Genomic DNA, 17,818 nt, shown 5'->3' on the forward strand with positions numbered 1-17,818 from the left:
TCTGCACTTACCTGTGGAGCATAATCAGCCAACCACAGCTGCGCTGAGTTTTCCCCTTTGCTGCTGGAGTGGCTGTATGTGCTGATATACCCACCAAGGCAGGGAGGCTGGGAGACAGTGCAGGGCTGGCAGGTACACAGCACTGGAAAGCCAGCCCTGCACTGGAAGCTTCCTGGTCCTTTTGCTGAAAGCCTGCAGGTTCCTTGGTTTTCTTCATAGGCAGCCTCTTTAATTTCCGTCACCAGAATGTCTCTTCTTGCTTTAAACCACTCCTAAGCATTTTGAAGATGTAACACCAGGCAGATCAGTGATGTTAAGAAATGACAGTACAACCCGTTTCCAGTTTTTAATGCTTTCTTGTAAAACTGAAAATATAAAACCAGCTGAGCAAATGAATATCATTATATACATGAGGTCTGTGACTAAAAAAAATCCTTTCAGTTAAAAAGAGAAAAAAATGACCAATGTGTTAAATGAAAACTGATCAAAGGGAACAACATTCTTAAACTGAAACATACTTTTCAGGGGAAAAGAAAAGGCAAACCTTCTTTACATGTTTATTATATAAGTTACATTTACACTTTACTGAGAGAACTTACAAAACAAGCTGCTTGAATTGCTCCTCATTCCCTTAAAGCATGAATTTCAAAGTACCACAGCAAAGGAACAGGATGCAATATGACCTCATACAGACTAGTCATGTATAAAATGGATTGGTAAATGTGAGGTGGTTCTTTAAATGAGCACATATAGGGGTACAGACTAAATACAAGTACTTGAACAACACCTTTGTAATTACATACACGTTACAGCTATAAGAAAGGAAACCAGGTCAGCACTGCTCTTAGGTGTCAGTGTAGATGGAAGGAATGTGGTTCAAGCAGTGATCAAAGGCACTGTTCTGGAAGAATCCATTCTCATCAGTGCCGTTGGAGACCATGTCTTCAGATACACACTGTGCCTCAGACACTGCTTCATAGCCTGCAAGCATGAAAAGGGGCATGGACACGCATTAGTACCGCAGCACATATAAGGAAGGCAGTGTAGTTTGAGGCCTGGGATGATACAGCACAGCGCTAATGAGAAGACAATGGAGCTTGCCATCAAAGCCTCACCCAGGAGACGCACCAGCGATTCTCCATGGGCATGTGTGTCATAGCAGATGGGGCTCCCATTCATTGCTGTAGCACTAGCCATTTGCAAGCAAAGTGCAAGTATCAGGGTATGACTCTCTGGGGACTTTGCAGTCATTATCTGAGTAGGATGTCAAAACAATGAGTGGGCAAGGATCCTAATAAGTGTGCACTACAAGTGATGCAGTCCTCTTATTTTGTGTGGTTTTTCCTTTTAATGGCACTTAGGAAAAATGTTCCATGTGTCTCCCAGCTGCTCTTGCAGTCCAGAAGAAATCTGGATCCTACATGTACTGGATCCCCATAGACTGCAGAATTGAGACCTGCAGAAATGTGTCTGCATCAGGTCAGGCTCACAGGACATGTGGAAGAAGCTGTGCACTACATTGATCCTCAGCCCGCCAAATCTGCTGGCTCTTGACCTGGATGAGCTTGCCAGGCTACCAGAAAGCCACTTTGGTGGGGACCAATTTCTCTGTCCTACTCCTTTTATCACTCAAAACATCCATAGCTGTTACAGGCATCCTGAACTGTACATCCCTCTGGAGAAGAACAGGTTTGCTTCCTACCAGGTGCTATGGCATCTGGAGCATCAGGGAGGCTGAAACAAAAAGTTTATTGCCTACTCCAAAGTACATGAAAATCCCCCTTTATGCCCACTGTAATCTGATTTTGCAACTGGCCACTCATGGCTGAAATACACTCTTCACGTTTGTGCAGGCCAGCTCTTGCCTTACTTCATTCCTCGTGTTGCCCATCTTTTTGCCTATCTCCCTGTGCCTGCACTTCTCACACCAACCAGACCTTACTGTCTGCTCCATGGCACTGCTGCCTGCTTGGGGGATGGGCCGCCTCCTAAGCCTTCTACTTCAGCAGGCTTTAACCCATCCCCACTACCCTCTCCCAAAACTATTGGATGAAGCGTTGAGCCCTTACGTTAACCCTTTAATATACACATTCTCTTTTACCCTGCACCACCTGATCTGGGGTCGGTATTTAGAAAGTATCTGTGTCAGCTTCACAGATACTGGGCTGCACCCAGCCCACCTACCATGGTTTTTAATAGCAGCAACATTAAGTCAGCCGAGGCAACCCATGGGAGAATATTATTCTAGTTCAGAACATGCTTGTGAACTAAGTGCCTGCTGTAGAAAATAAATGTCTTACAAATCACACTGTGTGTATTGCAAGGCCATGTGTGGGCTCAGTGGAGGTGCCACTGGGAAAGAACTGCTCCATGCCTCAGCCTCAGTGGCAGATGAGGCTTGCTCTTTTGGGCCTTTCTCTAATCTCTGCTGCCTGCTTAACTTCTGGCCCAGGCTTCACTGAGGCCTCCAGGCTCTGTGGCACCCCCAGCAATGAGGACAGAGCTTAGACTCACACAGCCAGTCCTGATTTCAGAAAGCACCGTGGGCTCAATCCCCAGAACTTAGTTCTAGGTATTTTACTGTTAAGTTTCTGCTATTTGAGACAAAATTGTCTCCTCATTTACATTTATGCATGGTGCATTTCCTGTGGTGCATGGCCAGTGGCTGCAGAAGATGAACTTGGGCTGTTTATCTGCCCTCTGCTGTGTCAGCCAGAGCAGAGTGACCAGTATTTATCTGAGTTCTGGGAGTGTTTATGCTATGCTAATTTCTGTTTGATGAGCCTGTATACAGGCTGGGTACACAACCACAGATGGACAAAGCCCAAATAAGCATACACCCCAGAAATCACTATGAGATTCCAGATAAACTATCCAACGTCCTGAACAAAGGATAAAAAGTTACTGACTGTTAATGTGATTCATGGAACAGCTGCTTGCCAGTCACATTTGGCATTCCTGGGAGATGAGATCTCATTTAATATTAATAGTGATACAAAAGCCTGGGAAAAAATAATGCTTAGCCTTGATGAATCTTGCAAACCTGAATGGTTCCATTTTATGCACAAAAAAGATAAGATAGATGTATTTCATGTATATATGTTGCGGCCTTTTAAGTGTTTGCATACTTCACTAACCGCTCTAAAAACAAAAGTACTGCACAGAAACATTTCATAATAATTTAGCCCCAGACAGAAAAATCAACTGTTGTTGAAGTTGGTGCCTTGCCACAGGATTATTCTTTGCTCCTACAATTTCTTTCAGAAAGTTTATTTAGTCTGTTCTTTAAATATTGCAGGCTGTCAATCTGAACTTGAAATTTGATGTTAACATGAACAAAACCCTGTGTTTTAGTAACATCAAACTAATGAATAACACAAAAGAATTCAAAGCTGAAGTTGAAACTTCATCTTAAGCTTTTCCCTTGTGTTGGTTACTCACACACACACTCTAGTGTGGAGCAGCAGACAAATGCAGGCACGCTTGCTCTGAACAGAGTCTCCTTTAATGCAAAACAAACAGGAAAGTCAGCTCTAATTTTGTGGTCTGACTCAGGCCCCATTTCAGAAAGCACTGAAACGTGTTTTCTGCACCGGCCTTAGTGGAGATGCCCTCCCAAAGTCAGACATGAAGAGAAATCTGTTGGAGCTCTGTAAATAAAGATTACAGCAAGCGGTGGTGTTGCATGCCTCTGACAACACACTGTGATTTCAGTAATGCTGTCAATTCTCAATTGGGGTTTTAAAAAGCTTTTATAAAAGTGAATGCCCAACTCCTGAAGCATTGTGATCTAGCTGTAATAACTTGCTGCAGATGTTACCTGATGTAAATACAAAGCCAAATGGGAAGACACAACTGCTGGGAGCGTGCAGCAGTACAAACACAGCAGAAGGAACCGAAAGAACCTGCCTGGTGTTTTTTAGCTGCATTTTCCAAGGCAGAGCCTTTCCATTTGGTGAGCATCAGTACTGCCAGACAGAGCCAGCCTCTTAGATGGACAGCAAGTCCCTTCTGTTTTTACCTTCTTCCGAGTTGTGCAGCTGCCTTTTTCACTTTGATCTGATCTAGAAGCCTTGCTGAGCACATGTGAAGTCATGTACAGTGAATAGCCCACACAGTGTGAGGCACATGCTGTTTGCAGCTCTTCCTGAGCAGCCTGTGACATCCAGCAGAATGAAAGGACAATATATCTATCCGTCAAATACAGGAGGGATTAAAGGAAACAAATTTGCTTTTCTTCTGGGATTTGCATAGAGGCAAGTGAGTTGTAGTGACTGAGGTTTTTATGCAAACATATTTTTGCAGTAACATTGGCTGTAAGCCATGTTCCTTTCCTCTCCTGATAGAAATATCATGTGAGTAACTATAGGCAGAATCAATTACCTGTTGAAGCTAAAGGTGCATTGAGTATGTGATAGCCATTCTGTCTCAGAGGATTAAAGCAGTGTGGTTCCCCTGTGAGTACATCACTGGTGACAGCCTGGTCCATTGTTCTGTAGCAGTCTCCATAGTGGAAACAGTTTTGTATTGAGTGAAAGCTGCCTTGGTAACCTGCAAACAGATAGCATTGCACACACATTTAACACTGCTGCCAGGTAATTAGCTCCATTTCTGTCACACTCCTTCATTACTGCTGGAAGGATTTTAGCTCCTCCTCAGTTTTAGCTGTAGAAAAATGATCATGCTGCTCCAGAAGGCACAACAATACAAAACTACATCAGCCTCCATCCCACAAGGTGCTGTGGACTGTGAACCCCATCAAGCAAAAATCTCAAGGGATGTGCTTCATTTCAAGCAATAGATCAGCTGAAGGCAGTCAACAACCCACCTGTGTTCAAAGCTAAGCAGTAAGTACTCTGATGGATCAGGTCCAGGATGCTCAGCTCCTAAGGGGATATGTCTATAATGAATTAATTTAAAACAATATTTAAATTAATAGCTCTGCTTTGTTTCCAGTTGAGTGAAGTCTTTCCCATTATGCACTATGTACTCAAAATACCTTCAAAAGGACTTTAAACTCTCCTTTCCCAGCCTGCTTCAATTTCAAATGAAATTTCTTCCACACAGAGCCACAATCCACAAGGAAAATGGACCTGGAGGTGCAGGACTGACTCCAGACAGACATCATGTGAACACCCTGAGCTCAGCCAGAGGTTCTTCTTGCTTCTGAGAAGTGCTGAGATAAATCTGTATGGCCTCTGGCTGCCCCAGTCACTCTGCTTTAGTCCCCTGCAGAGCCTGCATTGCTTATGGCCTGCTTTTTTTTAAAGGATCACATTACCAGTGGACCAGCAGTTTGGGTTTTGCCAGCAGAAGTTGTGAATGACACACTACAAAAGAATATCTTTAACAGTAAAGGCAAATAAATTGCTGAGGAAGGAATTTTCCAGCTTACAAGTTTGTGCCAGCATCCTAAAAGAAAATGTTACTTGCTCCCAAGAGGATGACCTCAAAGCATGACACAAGTTTTATTATACCCATAGTGGCCTAATTTAATTCTCCTGCCTCAATAACCTCTTCCTGATTCCAGGTGCATCACACACTGTTTGTACATTTGTATACTAGCCCATTTCTTACCTTTTCTGAAAGGCCTTCTGAAATGATGCTCCAGCCCTTAAATACGGCAAGTCAGGTTTAAAGTTTAAACAGAATGTGCCATCAGGATTTTCCTCTTAATTGCCAGAAAAAAATATGGAGATGTTGTCTTTCTTCCCTCAGTCTTACTTAGATCAAAGCATTTCCTATGAACTACTGCTGCACGAGCTCCAGGCAGTTGAGTCAGGCACAGGCAGCACCAGATATGCAGTGGCTGCAAGTCAGCAGAGCTGCCCCCAGCAGTGGAAGACTTGCCTGGCTGGGCCAGCCTGCAGCTACTCAGTCACTTCAGAAACAAGACACCTGGATGCTGCACAGGCTGGCATCTGGCCTTTAAAATCCTACCCTGTAAAAGCTCTTTCCTGTTAGGAAGAACTCCTGTCTTTTTCTGCATCTTCCTTTTACTACCAAAGTTTGACCACATAGTGTCAGGCAAAGCTCGGGGTGTGTCTGGCCATCCTGGCCATGTTTTCTGAGGTGGCAATAAATAAGGCTGAGACAGATCTTCAGTAGAAAAGCAATGAGCTCATTGGATGGTGAGAGCTTGGCTCTGAGGTTTCACAGTTTACATTTTTTTGGCAGATTCTGCAAGGCTTAGACAGCTGATTTCTTGAGAACCTGCAATCCTTCACCACAGACTCCCTGCATCGTTGACACCTATGGCTGTATCAGAGACGCTGCTCATTGTATGAAATGCTGCATGGCCTTCCTTGGAATAGACAACACCTCTATTTACTGCTTGGCTCAGAAAATCAAAGAGCTCTTCTGAGAGGTAGCAAAGGCAGCTTTTGATGTGGTTCTAGGTACAGTGTTTTATTGCTTGGCTTTTGATAATTCTCCTGACTTTTCTGTTTACAAAACATGACTGCCCTGCTGTAAGCCTTCTAAAAATACATCCTCCTGAGATGAGCAGCGAAAAGAGTGAGACACTTGGCTGGGGAGGAAGTGTAGCTGGTTGCAGAGAACACTTCTATACATTTATAGAAAAAGAATGACCCTTTTCCAGAATATCTGCTGTACACATCACTTCTTGGGAAGACGTGATGTGGATTTTGTGTCTCTCAGTAATTGCTGCCTTTTTGTCATGCTCCCAGGCTTGCCTTTGCTCAATCAGTTATAGAGCTTGATGATCTACAGGGCTGGCACAGCAGCTCAGAGAACAGCCAAGCATGACAGAACTAGATTGAAACTAGCTGGATCCAGGCTGTTTGCAAGAGCTGTGGGTAAAGGTTGCTTTTGAAGTGTTTTAAGTTACCCTGTCTAGCTGCTCCAGAAATGATAACCTGAGGCAGAGAATGGCCTCAGGATCAGAACTCCAGAAGAGAACCACCATAAACAATCAAATTCTCTCTTGTTTTGCAGTGTCTGTCCCTCATCATCACTGTGTGAGAATCTGAAAGGGCAACACAAAAAGTGTTACTGGAACTGTCCGAAGAGATACACTGCAGGTGAGTGGTGGTGTTAGTGCACTGCAGTGCCGAAGTGCTGGTGTATGCACTGGGAAGCAGTTTGTGCTGAGTGCTTTCCAAAGAAAACAGACACCATTCCTGTTCAATCTGCTGGCAGATATGGTCAATGCAGGCAGCAAACTGAAGAACAAAAGTGGAGTGAGGAAGGGAAAAGTTGCAGCAGCAACACTGGACAAAGTGAAACAAACCCTGAGACTTTGAACCGTTCTGACCTGAGCAGTACAACAAAAGATTGTTCCATTTTCATTAACTTCATAGAAATGATGGGACAGTGGGACTCTAAAGGAAAGGCAGAGAGGCAGTCCATGTGCGTGGAAAAAGGCAGAAAGATAGCTGTGGGGGCAGAGGACTAAAAGGCAGGTAGCTGCTTCCTTGAGGATGAAAGGAGAAGGTGGACAGAGATCCCAAACAGCTTTTGCAATTGCAGAAGCAGAAAAGGAGCTGGAGAGTTGAGACAGCAGCTCTGCATAGATGAGAGCCCTGTCAGCAAGCACTGCTATTTCTTTTCAGAGTGCTTCCATGATTCATTTTCCAGCACAACCTCTCACGTCCTGTGTGGAGGTTTCATGGGGAGCAACAGTGGCTGCGATTTATTCAGGAGGACTCTGATCATACTTCTGAGACACCAGAGAACTGCAGTTGTAGCTGCTGAACCTGATCTGCAGTGTCACTACTGGGACATACAGGAAAAATTTGGTGATGCTCCCTGCACTTAAACTGGGTGTGAAACAAACACCTGGACAGGAAGAAGTATGCTTGCATCATTAGAAGCTGCACTTCAGCTGCACATGCATTGGGTGGGAATGAGCCCTGGAGTGACTGGAATTGCACACCCCCAGGCTGAAGGGCTGCGAGATCGGGGGCTGCTATGTCACTGACATTTTTGTCATGACTTCTGGTATGCATTCTGTTCTCACACTTGCTGTTTCAGAGTTTAGTTTGATACCAGGTAGGTTGGCTCTTGCTGATGACCTTCAGTGGACTGGCATGGCTAAGGGTCCATTCAGGCTGTTCTAAGAGGATCTCAGCCTCATGCATCTCTTACAAGCATTAAAAAGAGAAAACTGCCAGCTTGTTTAAATGCTGAGTGTTCCCCAAACCCAGAGTGATTAGAGGAGGGATGCAAAGGCTGTGTGAGCTGGAGCAGCCACAAGGACTTTGGTAACAACAGAACTCGGATAAGGTCTCATTCATTTTAGAGAGCCACAGGAAATGAAGCTTGTTGCTTGCGGGGGACATGTTTGACTTGCACCTGCAAAACCACTCAGAGCTTTACTGCAGTTAGGCAGTTTTAGAATGTGCAGTGAAACAAAGGTGCTGCCTGGGGTTGGTGTTATTCAGTTGTGGTTCCTTATATTTTAAAAAGTGCTTTACACAGAAAGTGTCAGGAATTGAGACACGATTAAGTCCCCGTAAGCAGTGGCTCAGTGAACCACACGTGGTTGCTTGAACTGAGTGTGAAGCATTTTCTACAAGTTCTGGAAAAAGCCTCATTCAGTGGTTAAAACACGAAGTAGACAGGAAGGCTTGCCTGGTGCAAGCAGCCCTGCTCCTTTGAGGAGAGCAAAGGCATGGTACCAATTTGGCAACAAGTCTTGCACCAATATTTTTTTTTCCACGTGGATTTAAGGTTTTCCTTCTGTTCTGATTTAAATTAAAAAAAATCTGAGGTTAATTTTCAAGTGAAGAACTTACTAAAAATCCTGTCGGTTTCAATGACCACTATTAAATGTTTTATGTGCAGTAGATGTAGAAATATAGCAGTTAATAAAAGCATAAGCCAAGTTCCAAACATAACACTGAGTTACAGTTTCACTTTGAAATAATTTGTGTTAGAAAAGCTGCAGTTAGTCCCTTCCCACAGCGCGCTGGCTGCTGCTGCTGCTTCTCCAAGGCATGGCCCAAGAAACTCCAAGCAGCTTTAAAATGAGTCATGTCATAAGCAAATAATTGGAATCTGCCTATTAAATGCCATCTCCTTATGTCATGGCATTTGCTTTCATGTGCAAAGAAATCTCAGCTTTTCAAATGCCCTAACATTTCTGAGAAGAAGCCAGGTCAGGTCTAAGTAATTACAGGATTCCACTGCCTGCCACATTCTTTCAGCATGTAATGATTTCCATGTGGTCTTAGACAGGCAGGTTTGAACATACAAATAATGTCAGCTGAGCATTTACTTATCAGTATTTCTGCTGCCAGCCTGATAAAGTTTAATGGCTCCTAAAAACTTAGGATCCACAATGTTTGTGTGCTTCTGTGGAGGCGCCCAAGTCTGCAGCTGCACTTGCACACTCTTTCTTTCCTCCACAACAGTTCCCAACTCTCAAGTTACTACAGGTTCCATTCGGAAAATGTACTATGAGTGAACCGAGATGCAAAAAAGCTGTAGAGCAAACAGAGCTAAGTACAGGTTACAGATCAATTAGACTTCCAAGGCTGCTAATCACAATTGATTTTTGAATGACCCTTTCCATAATGAGTTTATAACAGTCCTTCAGCCTTTGGCCTAAGTGGGAAACGACTGCTTCTGCAAGTGCACGTGATGTAATACTTAAAAAGCAACAGTTCACTCCAAGGGAAATGTGGTTTTCTTAAGGAATAAAGTCAATTTATGTAAGTGGTTCAAAACTTGTTCTGTCTTTGCGTTTGTTTCTGCCATGGTAATGAGCTGCTAAAACTTCCCTCTTGTGGCTTGTAGTTATTTAGCTCATTATGGTAACATAATCGTATATCATTATATGCTATCATAAATCTGCCACTGCTGCCTTACAGACTTAATCTTTTTAAATTGACTAATCTGTTGAGCATCAGGTTGAGTTAAGTTTTTCCTTCGGCACAAATCCTTTAATGTAACACACTTTAATTTTTTCAGACTAAGTCAGTCCAGTCAAAGAGCAGAAGTACTCCGTAGAGAGTGCTGAGCAGAGGGAACTGTTTGGTCTTGAACCCCATTATGGTTGTGAATTGCTTGCTGGGTTTGTGTTCAGCTCCTCTGCTTCAAACCCAGCCTCAGCATCTATTGAGAGAGAGCATGCCTCTTATTCTGTCCACTGGTAAACTGATCATGCTGGTACTTTGCCAGCCAAAATCACCTTACAAAAATGATAGTACAGCTGTGAAACCAGTTTCAGAAAGCTATTTATCTGCCTGCATAAACTGAAACACTTGGCTATACTTGCAGACAGACAGATGTCCTGCACGCTCCTTTATGGTGAAGATTTGCCACAGTTAAGCAGCATACCATCTGGATTATATAACACAGGCCTTAAACATGCAAGATCCTGTTACTGGAAGAATCCATGATAACAATATACTACCTCTTGCTAATTTATACCTCAGAAATTACAACAGCATTAATTAGATCCCACAGCACAACTCAGAGACAGGTACATCAGCTCCTGAGTACAAAGGCTGAGAAATTCAGAACAAAAAATGGTTCAAATTAGGCAGTGGATCAGCTGCTTGGCTGCTCTCGTTCCCATCCTCAGACCGCAGTTGTACAGAATGCTTTTGCATGTTGTGATATAAAAGAATACAGACAGCAACCTTAAGAGCCAAACGTTTTTCTTTGTCTAAGCTCACATCTAACACATCCCTGTCAGTGGACTGAGAAGGATGCAGCCCAGGTGTGCCACATAGCCCACGTGCCGTGGGACTAGATGGCTCTGGCTCTGCAGGGTCCTTCTCTGCAACCTGCTGGAAGGCTGGGCCAGATGTGGTGCATAGCTAGCAGCCATCTACTGCACGGTCACAGTAGTCCTTTACTGACAATCCAGGAGTGAGTCTGGACTGGGTATTGCACTTCATCTTTAAACAAGGAGGTTCTCTGAAGTGTTTTGGGGGGCATAAGTCAGTCTTGTAGCAATCTGTTTGAAAACATGCCCTGAAACACACCTGAGTGCATGCAGCCAGTCTGCTCTTTGATGGCTTTCTCCACTATAGTAACATAACACAGCATCAGCTGGGCTCACACTTTGGTTCTGCTGTGTGGCAAGCCACTACAAACAGGAGTTCCCACTGAAGTGCTGTCTGTCCCTTAAGACAGTTTGTACCAGCATGAAATTCCAACCCCCAAAATTCTTACTCCTCAACTAGAAATCAGGAAAGTTAGGGGGGAAGGAAAAAGAAGGAAGAGTTACCTTGAGACCCTTGCTGTGCCGGCTGGGCTTGGAATGGTGTGTATGGTTTATTTGGTACTCCAGAGAACTGCTGCCCGTGAGGTGAGTGGCTGTGGGCTGCTGGAGAGCTGTGTTTCTGCAGCAGGGACGGTGGAACTAAAGCCTTCAGGGGGCTGACGAGTGGAGAGATGATGTTGGGAGCAAGCCTAGAAAGAGGAAACACAGAAAGATTCGACACATCACATCACAGTATGGGAAAATGAAATGCTTGCAAGGCCTGAGTTCCACAATGGCCAAACTGCAGAAATGTTTGTTTTGCAGGTAGAAATTACCTTGTGGAAAAAATAAAATTATGTAGTGTTGCTCTCAGGTGGTTGTCAGGAAGAAAGTGAGACAAATTATTTCTGTTCCTTCACAGCGATGCCTTGGACTAGCCATGGTGACAACTAAATGACACCTCAGTAAGGAACTTAGACACAGCTTGGTTTTCATTTAGCATTCCATGAGCTAAATGAGCTGATGGACATGTCCAGAAAAGAGGAGTGGAGAATGTGGAGTGAGTAAAAGCAAGGAAATCATTTAAGTGCTTTTGTGGCTTTAAGAGAGTGAAGCTTTACACCCAAGTTTCGGCCAAGGCAAAGTAAAGCTTTAGTTGCAGTTATTCCTCCTGCAGGATTTTGTAGGCTTAGCAATACAGCTCTAACTGCAGCTTATGGCTCTGGACTTTCAAAGTAAAGCTTGAGTGTTTGCTCCTGGCAGCTCCATTCAGTGTAAGACTGAGGTGGCTGTCCCTGAGAGATGGAGAATTCCCCCCCACATCTGGGATTCAGGGCAGCAGTGGAGTGCTGGAGCAGACCTGCTTGGGGGACAGACCCTGACCCAACACTCCCACAGGTGGAGCAGCTGAGAAGGAGCAGCCTCACAAATCCACTTCTGTGAAGTCTCCGGCTGTCCTCTGCCATCAATGGAGCAGAGAAGCTTCAGTGCTTCCTCACTGCCATAATGAAATGGTCCTGACAAGGGATAGTTCAGTAGCTGGCCCAGAAGGGACAAACCCTTTGCCAGAGACCTGTCCTTTGGTCATTGACAGCCAGAAAGATGGCATGGTGCAGAAGATGGGGCCAAAAACCTGCCCATACACCTACAAGCCTCTTTTACAGCTGTGTTGAACTGACCTCACAAATTAGTAAATAGATAGAAGCTGGATCTTTTACCCTCCTCTGGTAGCTCCAGTGTGGCCTTTTGTTCCATTGCCCGGTGTTACACTGTTACTTGTGTGGGCTGTGGGCACCATATACTCTGCTGCGTCTGGAGCTTTGCTAAACCTAAGCAGCAGCTCTTTCAGTAGCACCAGAACCCTCAGAAACCAAAAATGGCACCTGAGAGTCAGACTGCTCTCACCCTTCACAGCTACAGGCATAGCAATAAAAATACCGCTGCAGGTTACAGTACATGGCACCTATCTGGGGAAAATATGGAGCACAAACCATGGCAGGCACACAATCAGCCAAACCCCAAATCAATTCTTGCATTGGTGTCTTCCTCTACCAATGCTGAAGTCCTTCAAACACCTCAGACCATGATTTGGAATAGTAGTTCCTCACCAGTTCACACAACTGCTTCTTGGAGCAGCTAGGATTAAACCTGGGGAGTGAGGCTACGCTTGGCTTGGGGCTAAGCACTACGTGGGAGCACTCAAGAGGTAAATACAGATGAACTGTGAAGTACCGGTGACAACAGCTCCATCAAATTTAGCACCGGAGGCAGAGAAGCGCTGCCAAAAGCTGTCACAGTGACACCCTGCTACAAGGGGCTTAAATAAATCAAGTAGGCAAAGCCCATCCTATGCTGAAATAATTCCATCTCCCAAAGCAGGAAAATAAGGCAAATAATACAGATCAGGGAGACCCTGAGTAGCCCTGAGCTGAGCGGCAGCAAGAAACCACCATCGTTAAGTGGGAGAAGAAAGGGGGGGCGGGGTTCAAGCCAAACGAGTAAGAATTGGACACAGCAGGTTTTCCTGAGACAGATCGTGGAAACTGAAGAGGACTAAAGCCGGGTTTTAAAAGCAAAGACGGGAAGAGAACGGTCGTGGCGGCTGCTTCATTTCCCAGGCACGTTAAAGAGCTCAGCGACAGGGCTGGGTTGGGCTCGCAGAGGTGCTAAAGGGACGAAGGAGCCACCTGTGCCCTCTGCAGAGCAGGGAGAGGGAATGCTCTGGAGCCCGCGTTGCTGAGAGCAGCTGCTCCGGGAGAGCACAGAGAGCCTTCGCAGAGCAGCAGCCGAGCGCTGAGGTCAGCTCCCGTGGGACTCCAGTTTTTCCTCAAAGGTCTGAGCAGAGAAAACAGCTGAACACAAACGAGCTGTTGTGCAGCCCAGCTACAAGTTGTATCTTCCACAAATGCTCTCAGATGCGTGTCTGTGGTGAAGTATTGCAGCAAGATGGGTTGAGCTGATCTGCTGAGGCTTTGCTATGGTCTCCTCCGAGGCTGCTAGTGAAGTGCCAGCATGGTCAGCAGCCCCTTTCGGCGGCGTACCCGCAGACGTTGCCCTGGATGTGCCAGAAGCACAGTTAGAAGCCTGGAAATGCTTCTCTCTGAGGGGAGATGAAAGGCTTGCAGTTGTTTTCATTAGAAAGATAATAGCTAGAAGAGATCTTGATAGTGACATGTCGATGGCTCCTGACCACACACACATTTGAAAGGGAAAACAAAGATGAATGAAGAGCTCCCAGGCGTGGCGGAGTCAGAAACAGCTCTGACCGAGGGAGGGACCCTTCTGGAGAACCAGTGCTCTGCAACCTCCCATGCTAGGTGTTCTCTCAAGTGTTCTCTCCTGGTCCTGCTGGGAAAAGCAGCACCCCTCCTGGGCTGCCTGGCTGTGCTGCATCCAGTGCTTTGCTGGGATGGCCGAGTACTCGCAGCCTTCCATTCCGTGCGGGTATGTTGCATGTCATGCAGGAGTGGTGCATTGAAGGTGCCCAGCTGGGGACATATTGAGGAACCCAGCTTCCCTACCCACTGTGAGCACTCCCAGAGGCTATTTAAATCTGGAGAAGAATTTTTAACAGTCTGATTGTTACTTTTAGTCCACACTCGTGCATTCGCTTTTTTCCTGTGTGAGCTCACCAGCTGTGAGTGTTTGTACCTTGAAGCCTTTGCAACGACTTGGTGAAGAATAGGTGAGAGCCCCCAAGCGAGAGAGAAGGGATGCAGGGCCCTGGTCCTGCTGGCTGAGCTGCCAACTTGCTGCTCCCGCATGGCACTGCAGTCACCGTGCTGCAGCTCAGCAAACATAGCTGTCTGCTGCAGCCAGTATCCTAGAACTCACCACCTCAGCTGAAACCCTGAAAGCTTCCTCTAACACTCGACCACCGTCTCTGCCTCCTCTGCTCAGTCTCTCCCAAATCAGGAATTCCACACATTGGCCAGAAGTTACACTTTGTAGCTCAGCAGCAGAATCATGGGGATTGGTCTCTTTAAAACGCTCCTCACAATGGCTGCAGCCCAAGCTGGTCCCTCAGACACTGTGTGTGCCCACATCGATGCATGTGCCCTGGCACACTCAGGGAGAGCTTTGTCAGCAGCTCCCTGTCCAGCTCCCCATGCCATGTTTTTAATTCTCTCCTCAATGTTTGCCTGCTAATCAGGTTGCTGTGACACCCAGGTTGTTAAGAGAGGATGGCTCGTTCCTGATACAGTTGAAACAGATAATGCAGTAGCAACAGAATAGAGCTCAAAAGGAGGAGGTGCCTCCTGCATAAAAGAACCACTGAGCTACGTGGAGCAGGAACTCCTGTGGATGCAGCCAGAATTCCCAGGCAGTGGCTCAGCCATACATGTTTCAATAACTAATAGCCTGGACATTTCCTGTTAATACTGCACTACAGCCACAGTTTGCTTTGGTTTGGATACTAATAATAAATACATGCCCTCTATTTTGCTTAAGTGGAACTTGTGTAAGTCAGTACATTTGCAGCTCCTTCTGGGGCCTTTAATATGTCTATCTGTGCCTACATTGAGATAGAGAGATAAATAAACAATCTTACACACATGTAAAACAAAATTCCTTATCCTTAACTGATTACATTGGCTGTGTGGAATATTCCTGTTCAGAGGCACCATTTGGGAACAGCAGGGCTGTAGGAACAATGTGCAGCTTCCTTGGGCTGTGATAGTAACAGACAGGGAACTACATAGTTGGATGCAGCAAGAACCTGCTTGTCAAGGACCATGGACTGCATAGTGGCAAAACCAATTCAGTTTTGATTGTCGTGGGAGCTAAACCCAGCTGAAGACAGACTGGAATAGTGAGACGGGTTTCTTACAAAGGAAAACATCCAAACCAAGAAGCATGCCCCTGCAAGAGGAGTTAAATGGTCGAGTGTAGGCTTTCAGATTTCAGGGGTGCAGTGGAGGAGCCAGTTTCCTCTCCAGCCTGCCCAAGACAGGAGAGCAACAGGACATGCACCACAGAGAGAAGCGTGTCGGCTGCGAACAAAGGGAACATTTTGTTCACTCAGCATGCCCTGGCCTGTGGCACTCATAGCCACAGGAAGTCACAGAATCAGACAGAATGGCCTGTTTTTAAAATGGCCAAAACCAACACCTCCATGCTAGGCAAGGGGTAAGCAAATCTTGTGCTTCAGGATGTAAGCTAATCGCCCAAGGAGGCAAGGAGGAATTCTCTCCCCTCACTCATCACACAGCTTGGTGTGACTGACCAAGTATTTTGGGCTTTTTAAATACCCCTGTGAAGCACCATGTGTAGGGTGGTGCTGAAGATGTAGCACTGGTCTTGAGGGGCCAGTGGTTTCAGGTGGAATTGCAGGCCCAAGGCATTCCTCTCCTGAGGACACATCAGCAGACAATTAAGTTGAAAGGACTAAGCAGAAACCTCTTGTTTATGTAAAACCTTCACCACAGACCCCACTGAAAACGCCTGGAAGAACTGATCCAGCTCAGTCACAGACCTTGTCTGTGCCACCATGCATGGTGCTGAGCCACCACACACTGCTGTGCCACAGTGCACACTGCTGTGTCACTATGCATGATGCTGTGCCACCATGCATGGTGCTGAGCCACCACACACTGCTGTGCCACAGTGCACACTGCTGTGTCACTATGCATGATGCTGTGCCACCATGCATGGTGCTGAGCCACCACACACTGCTGTGCCACAGTGCACACTGTTGTGTCACTGTGCATGATGCTGTGCCACCATGCATGGTGCTGAGCCACCACACACTGCTGTGCCACAGTGCACACTGCTGTGTCACTGTGCATGATGCTGTGCCACCATGCATGGTGCTGAGCCACCACACACTGCTGTGCCACAGTGCACACTGCTGTGTCACTGTGCATGATGCTGTGCCACCATGCATGGTGCTGAGCCACCACACACTGCTGTGCCACAGTGCACACTGCTGTGTCACTGTGCATGATGCTGTGCCACCATGCATGGTGCTGAGCCACCACACACTGCTGTGCCACAGTGCACACTGCTGTGTCACTGTGCATGATGCTGTGCCACCATGCATGGTGCTGAGCCACCACACACTGCTGTGCCACAGTGCACACTGCTGTGTCACTATGCATGATGCTGTGCCACCATGCATGGTGCTGAGCCACCACACACTGCTGTGCCACAGTGCACACTGCTGTGTCACTATGCATGATGCTGTGCCACCATGCATGGTGCTGAGCCACCACACACTGCTGTGCCACAGTGCACACTGCTGTGTCACTTTGCATGATGCTGTGCCACCATGCATGGTGCTGAGCCACCACACACTGCTGTGCCACGCTCAACGCTGCCTTGAATACTCCTGCTGCCAGCCCTGCCTCAGGGACACTCCAGAGGTCAGGTGGGGCTCTACCCATGTGAATTCAGTAACTCAGGTGTCAGACTCAAGGAGCTGACTCCCCACCACTGCTGCGAAGGCAAAGCTCAGAACCCTGCACCTGAACAGAAGGGTTTAAACATCATTACAATTCGAAACACAGAGACCTCAATGTGTCCTCTCCCTCAGTGGGTGCAGTGGATGCCTTTGGAATCTTAAACAGCAACCTCAGTCAGACATAAGTGTTCTGGCGGTCATGTTTTGACAATCCTGGCTCAGGTTGGAAGGGAGCTCAGAGCTCATCTACTCCAATCTCCCCACCATGGGCAGGGACACCTCTCAACTAGACTCAGCTGCTGAAGGCCTCACCCAATCTGCTCTTTGACAACCCCAAAGGAGGAGGCAGCCACAGCCTCCCTGGGCAGCCTGTGCCAGTCTCACCACCCTCCTACTGGAGAACTTCTTCCTCAGCTGCAGTCTAACCCTGTTCTCTCCAGCTTTAAACCATTGCCCCTTGGCCTGTCTCTAGACACCCTGATGAAAAGTCCCTCTGCAGCCTTCCAGTAGGATCCCTTCAGCTGTTGGCAGGCAGCTCTAAGGGCCCCTCAGAGCCTTCCCTTCTGCAGGTTGCACACCCCCAGCTCCCTCAGCCTGTCCTCACAGCAGAGGTGCTGCAGTCCTTGGATCATCTTCGTGGCCTCCTCTGGACTCCCTTCAACAGCTAGAGACACCAGAGCCAGACACAGAATCCATGTGACACAATACATTTTGGATGGTAAAAGTTGTGAGGCCTC

At 46.5% G+C, this 17,818-nt stretch overlaps 1 protein-coding gene across 10 annotated transcripts in view; it reads right to left on the minus strand.

The window, feature by feature from the left end:
- Positions 1 to 333: 333 nt before the first annotated feature.
- GLIS1 (GLIS family zinc finger 1) overlaps positions 334 to 17,818 on the minus strand; it is a 218,341-nt gene continuing 200,856 nt past the window's right edge. For 8 of the 10 annotated variants that reach the window (XM_064146872.1, XM_064146871.1, XM_064146870.1 and 5 more), the window contains 3 exons: positions 11,204 to 11,388; positions 4,384 to 4,551; positions 334 to 981 (listed from right to left, as the gene is read on the minus strand). In XM_064146872.1, coding sequence (XP_064002942.1) covers positions 845 to 981; positions 4,384 to 4,551; positions 11,204 to 11,388 — 490 coding nt within the window. In that variant the 3' untranslated portion in view covers positions 334 to 844. Of the gene's footprint in view, positions 982 to 4,383; positions 4,552 to 6,290; positions 6,989 to 9,321; positions 10,081 to 11,203; positions 11,389 to 17,818 lie in introns of those variants that run through there. The other 2 variants (XM_064146873.1, XM_064146874.1) reach the window with 2 other exon arrangements.

The sequence above is a fragment of the Pogoniulus pusillus genome, chromosome 8, assembly GCF_015220805.1.
Source record: "Pogoniulus pusillus isolate bPogPus1 chromosome 8, bPogPus1.pri, whole genome shotgun sequence".
NCBI classification, from domain to species: Eukaryota; Metazoa; Chordata; class Aves; order Piciformes; family Lybiidae; genus Pogoniulus; species Pogoniulus pusillus.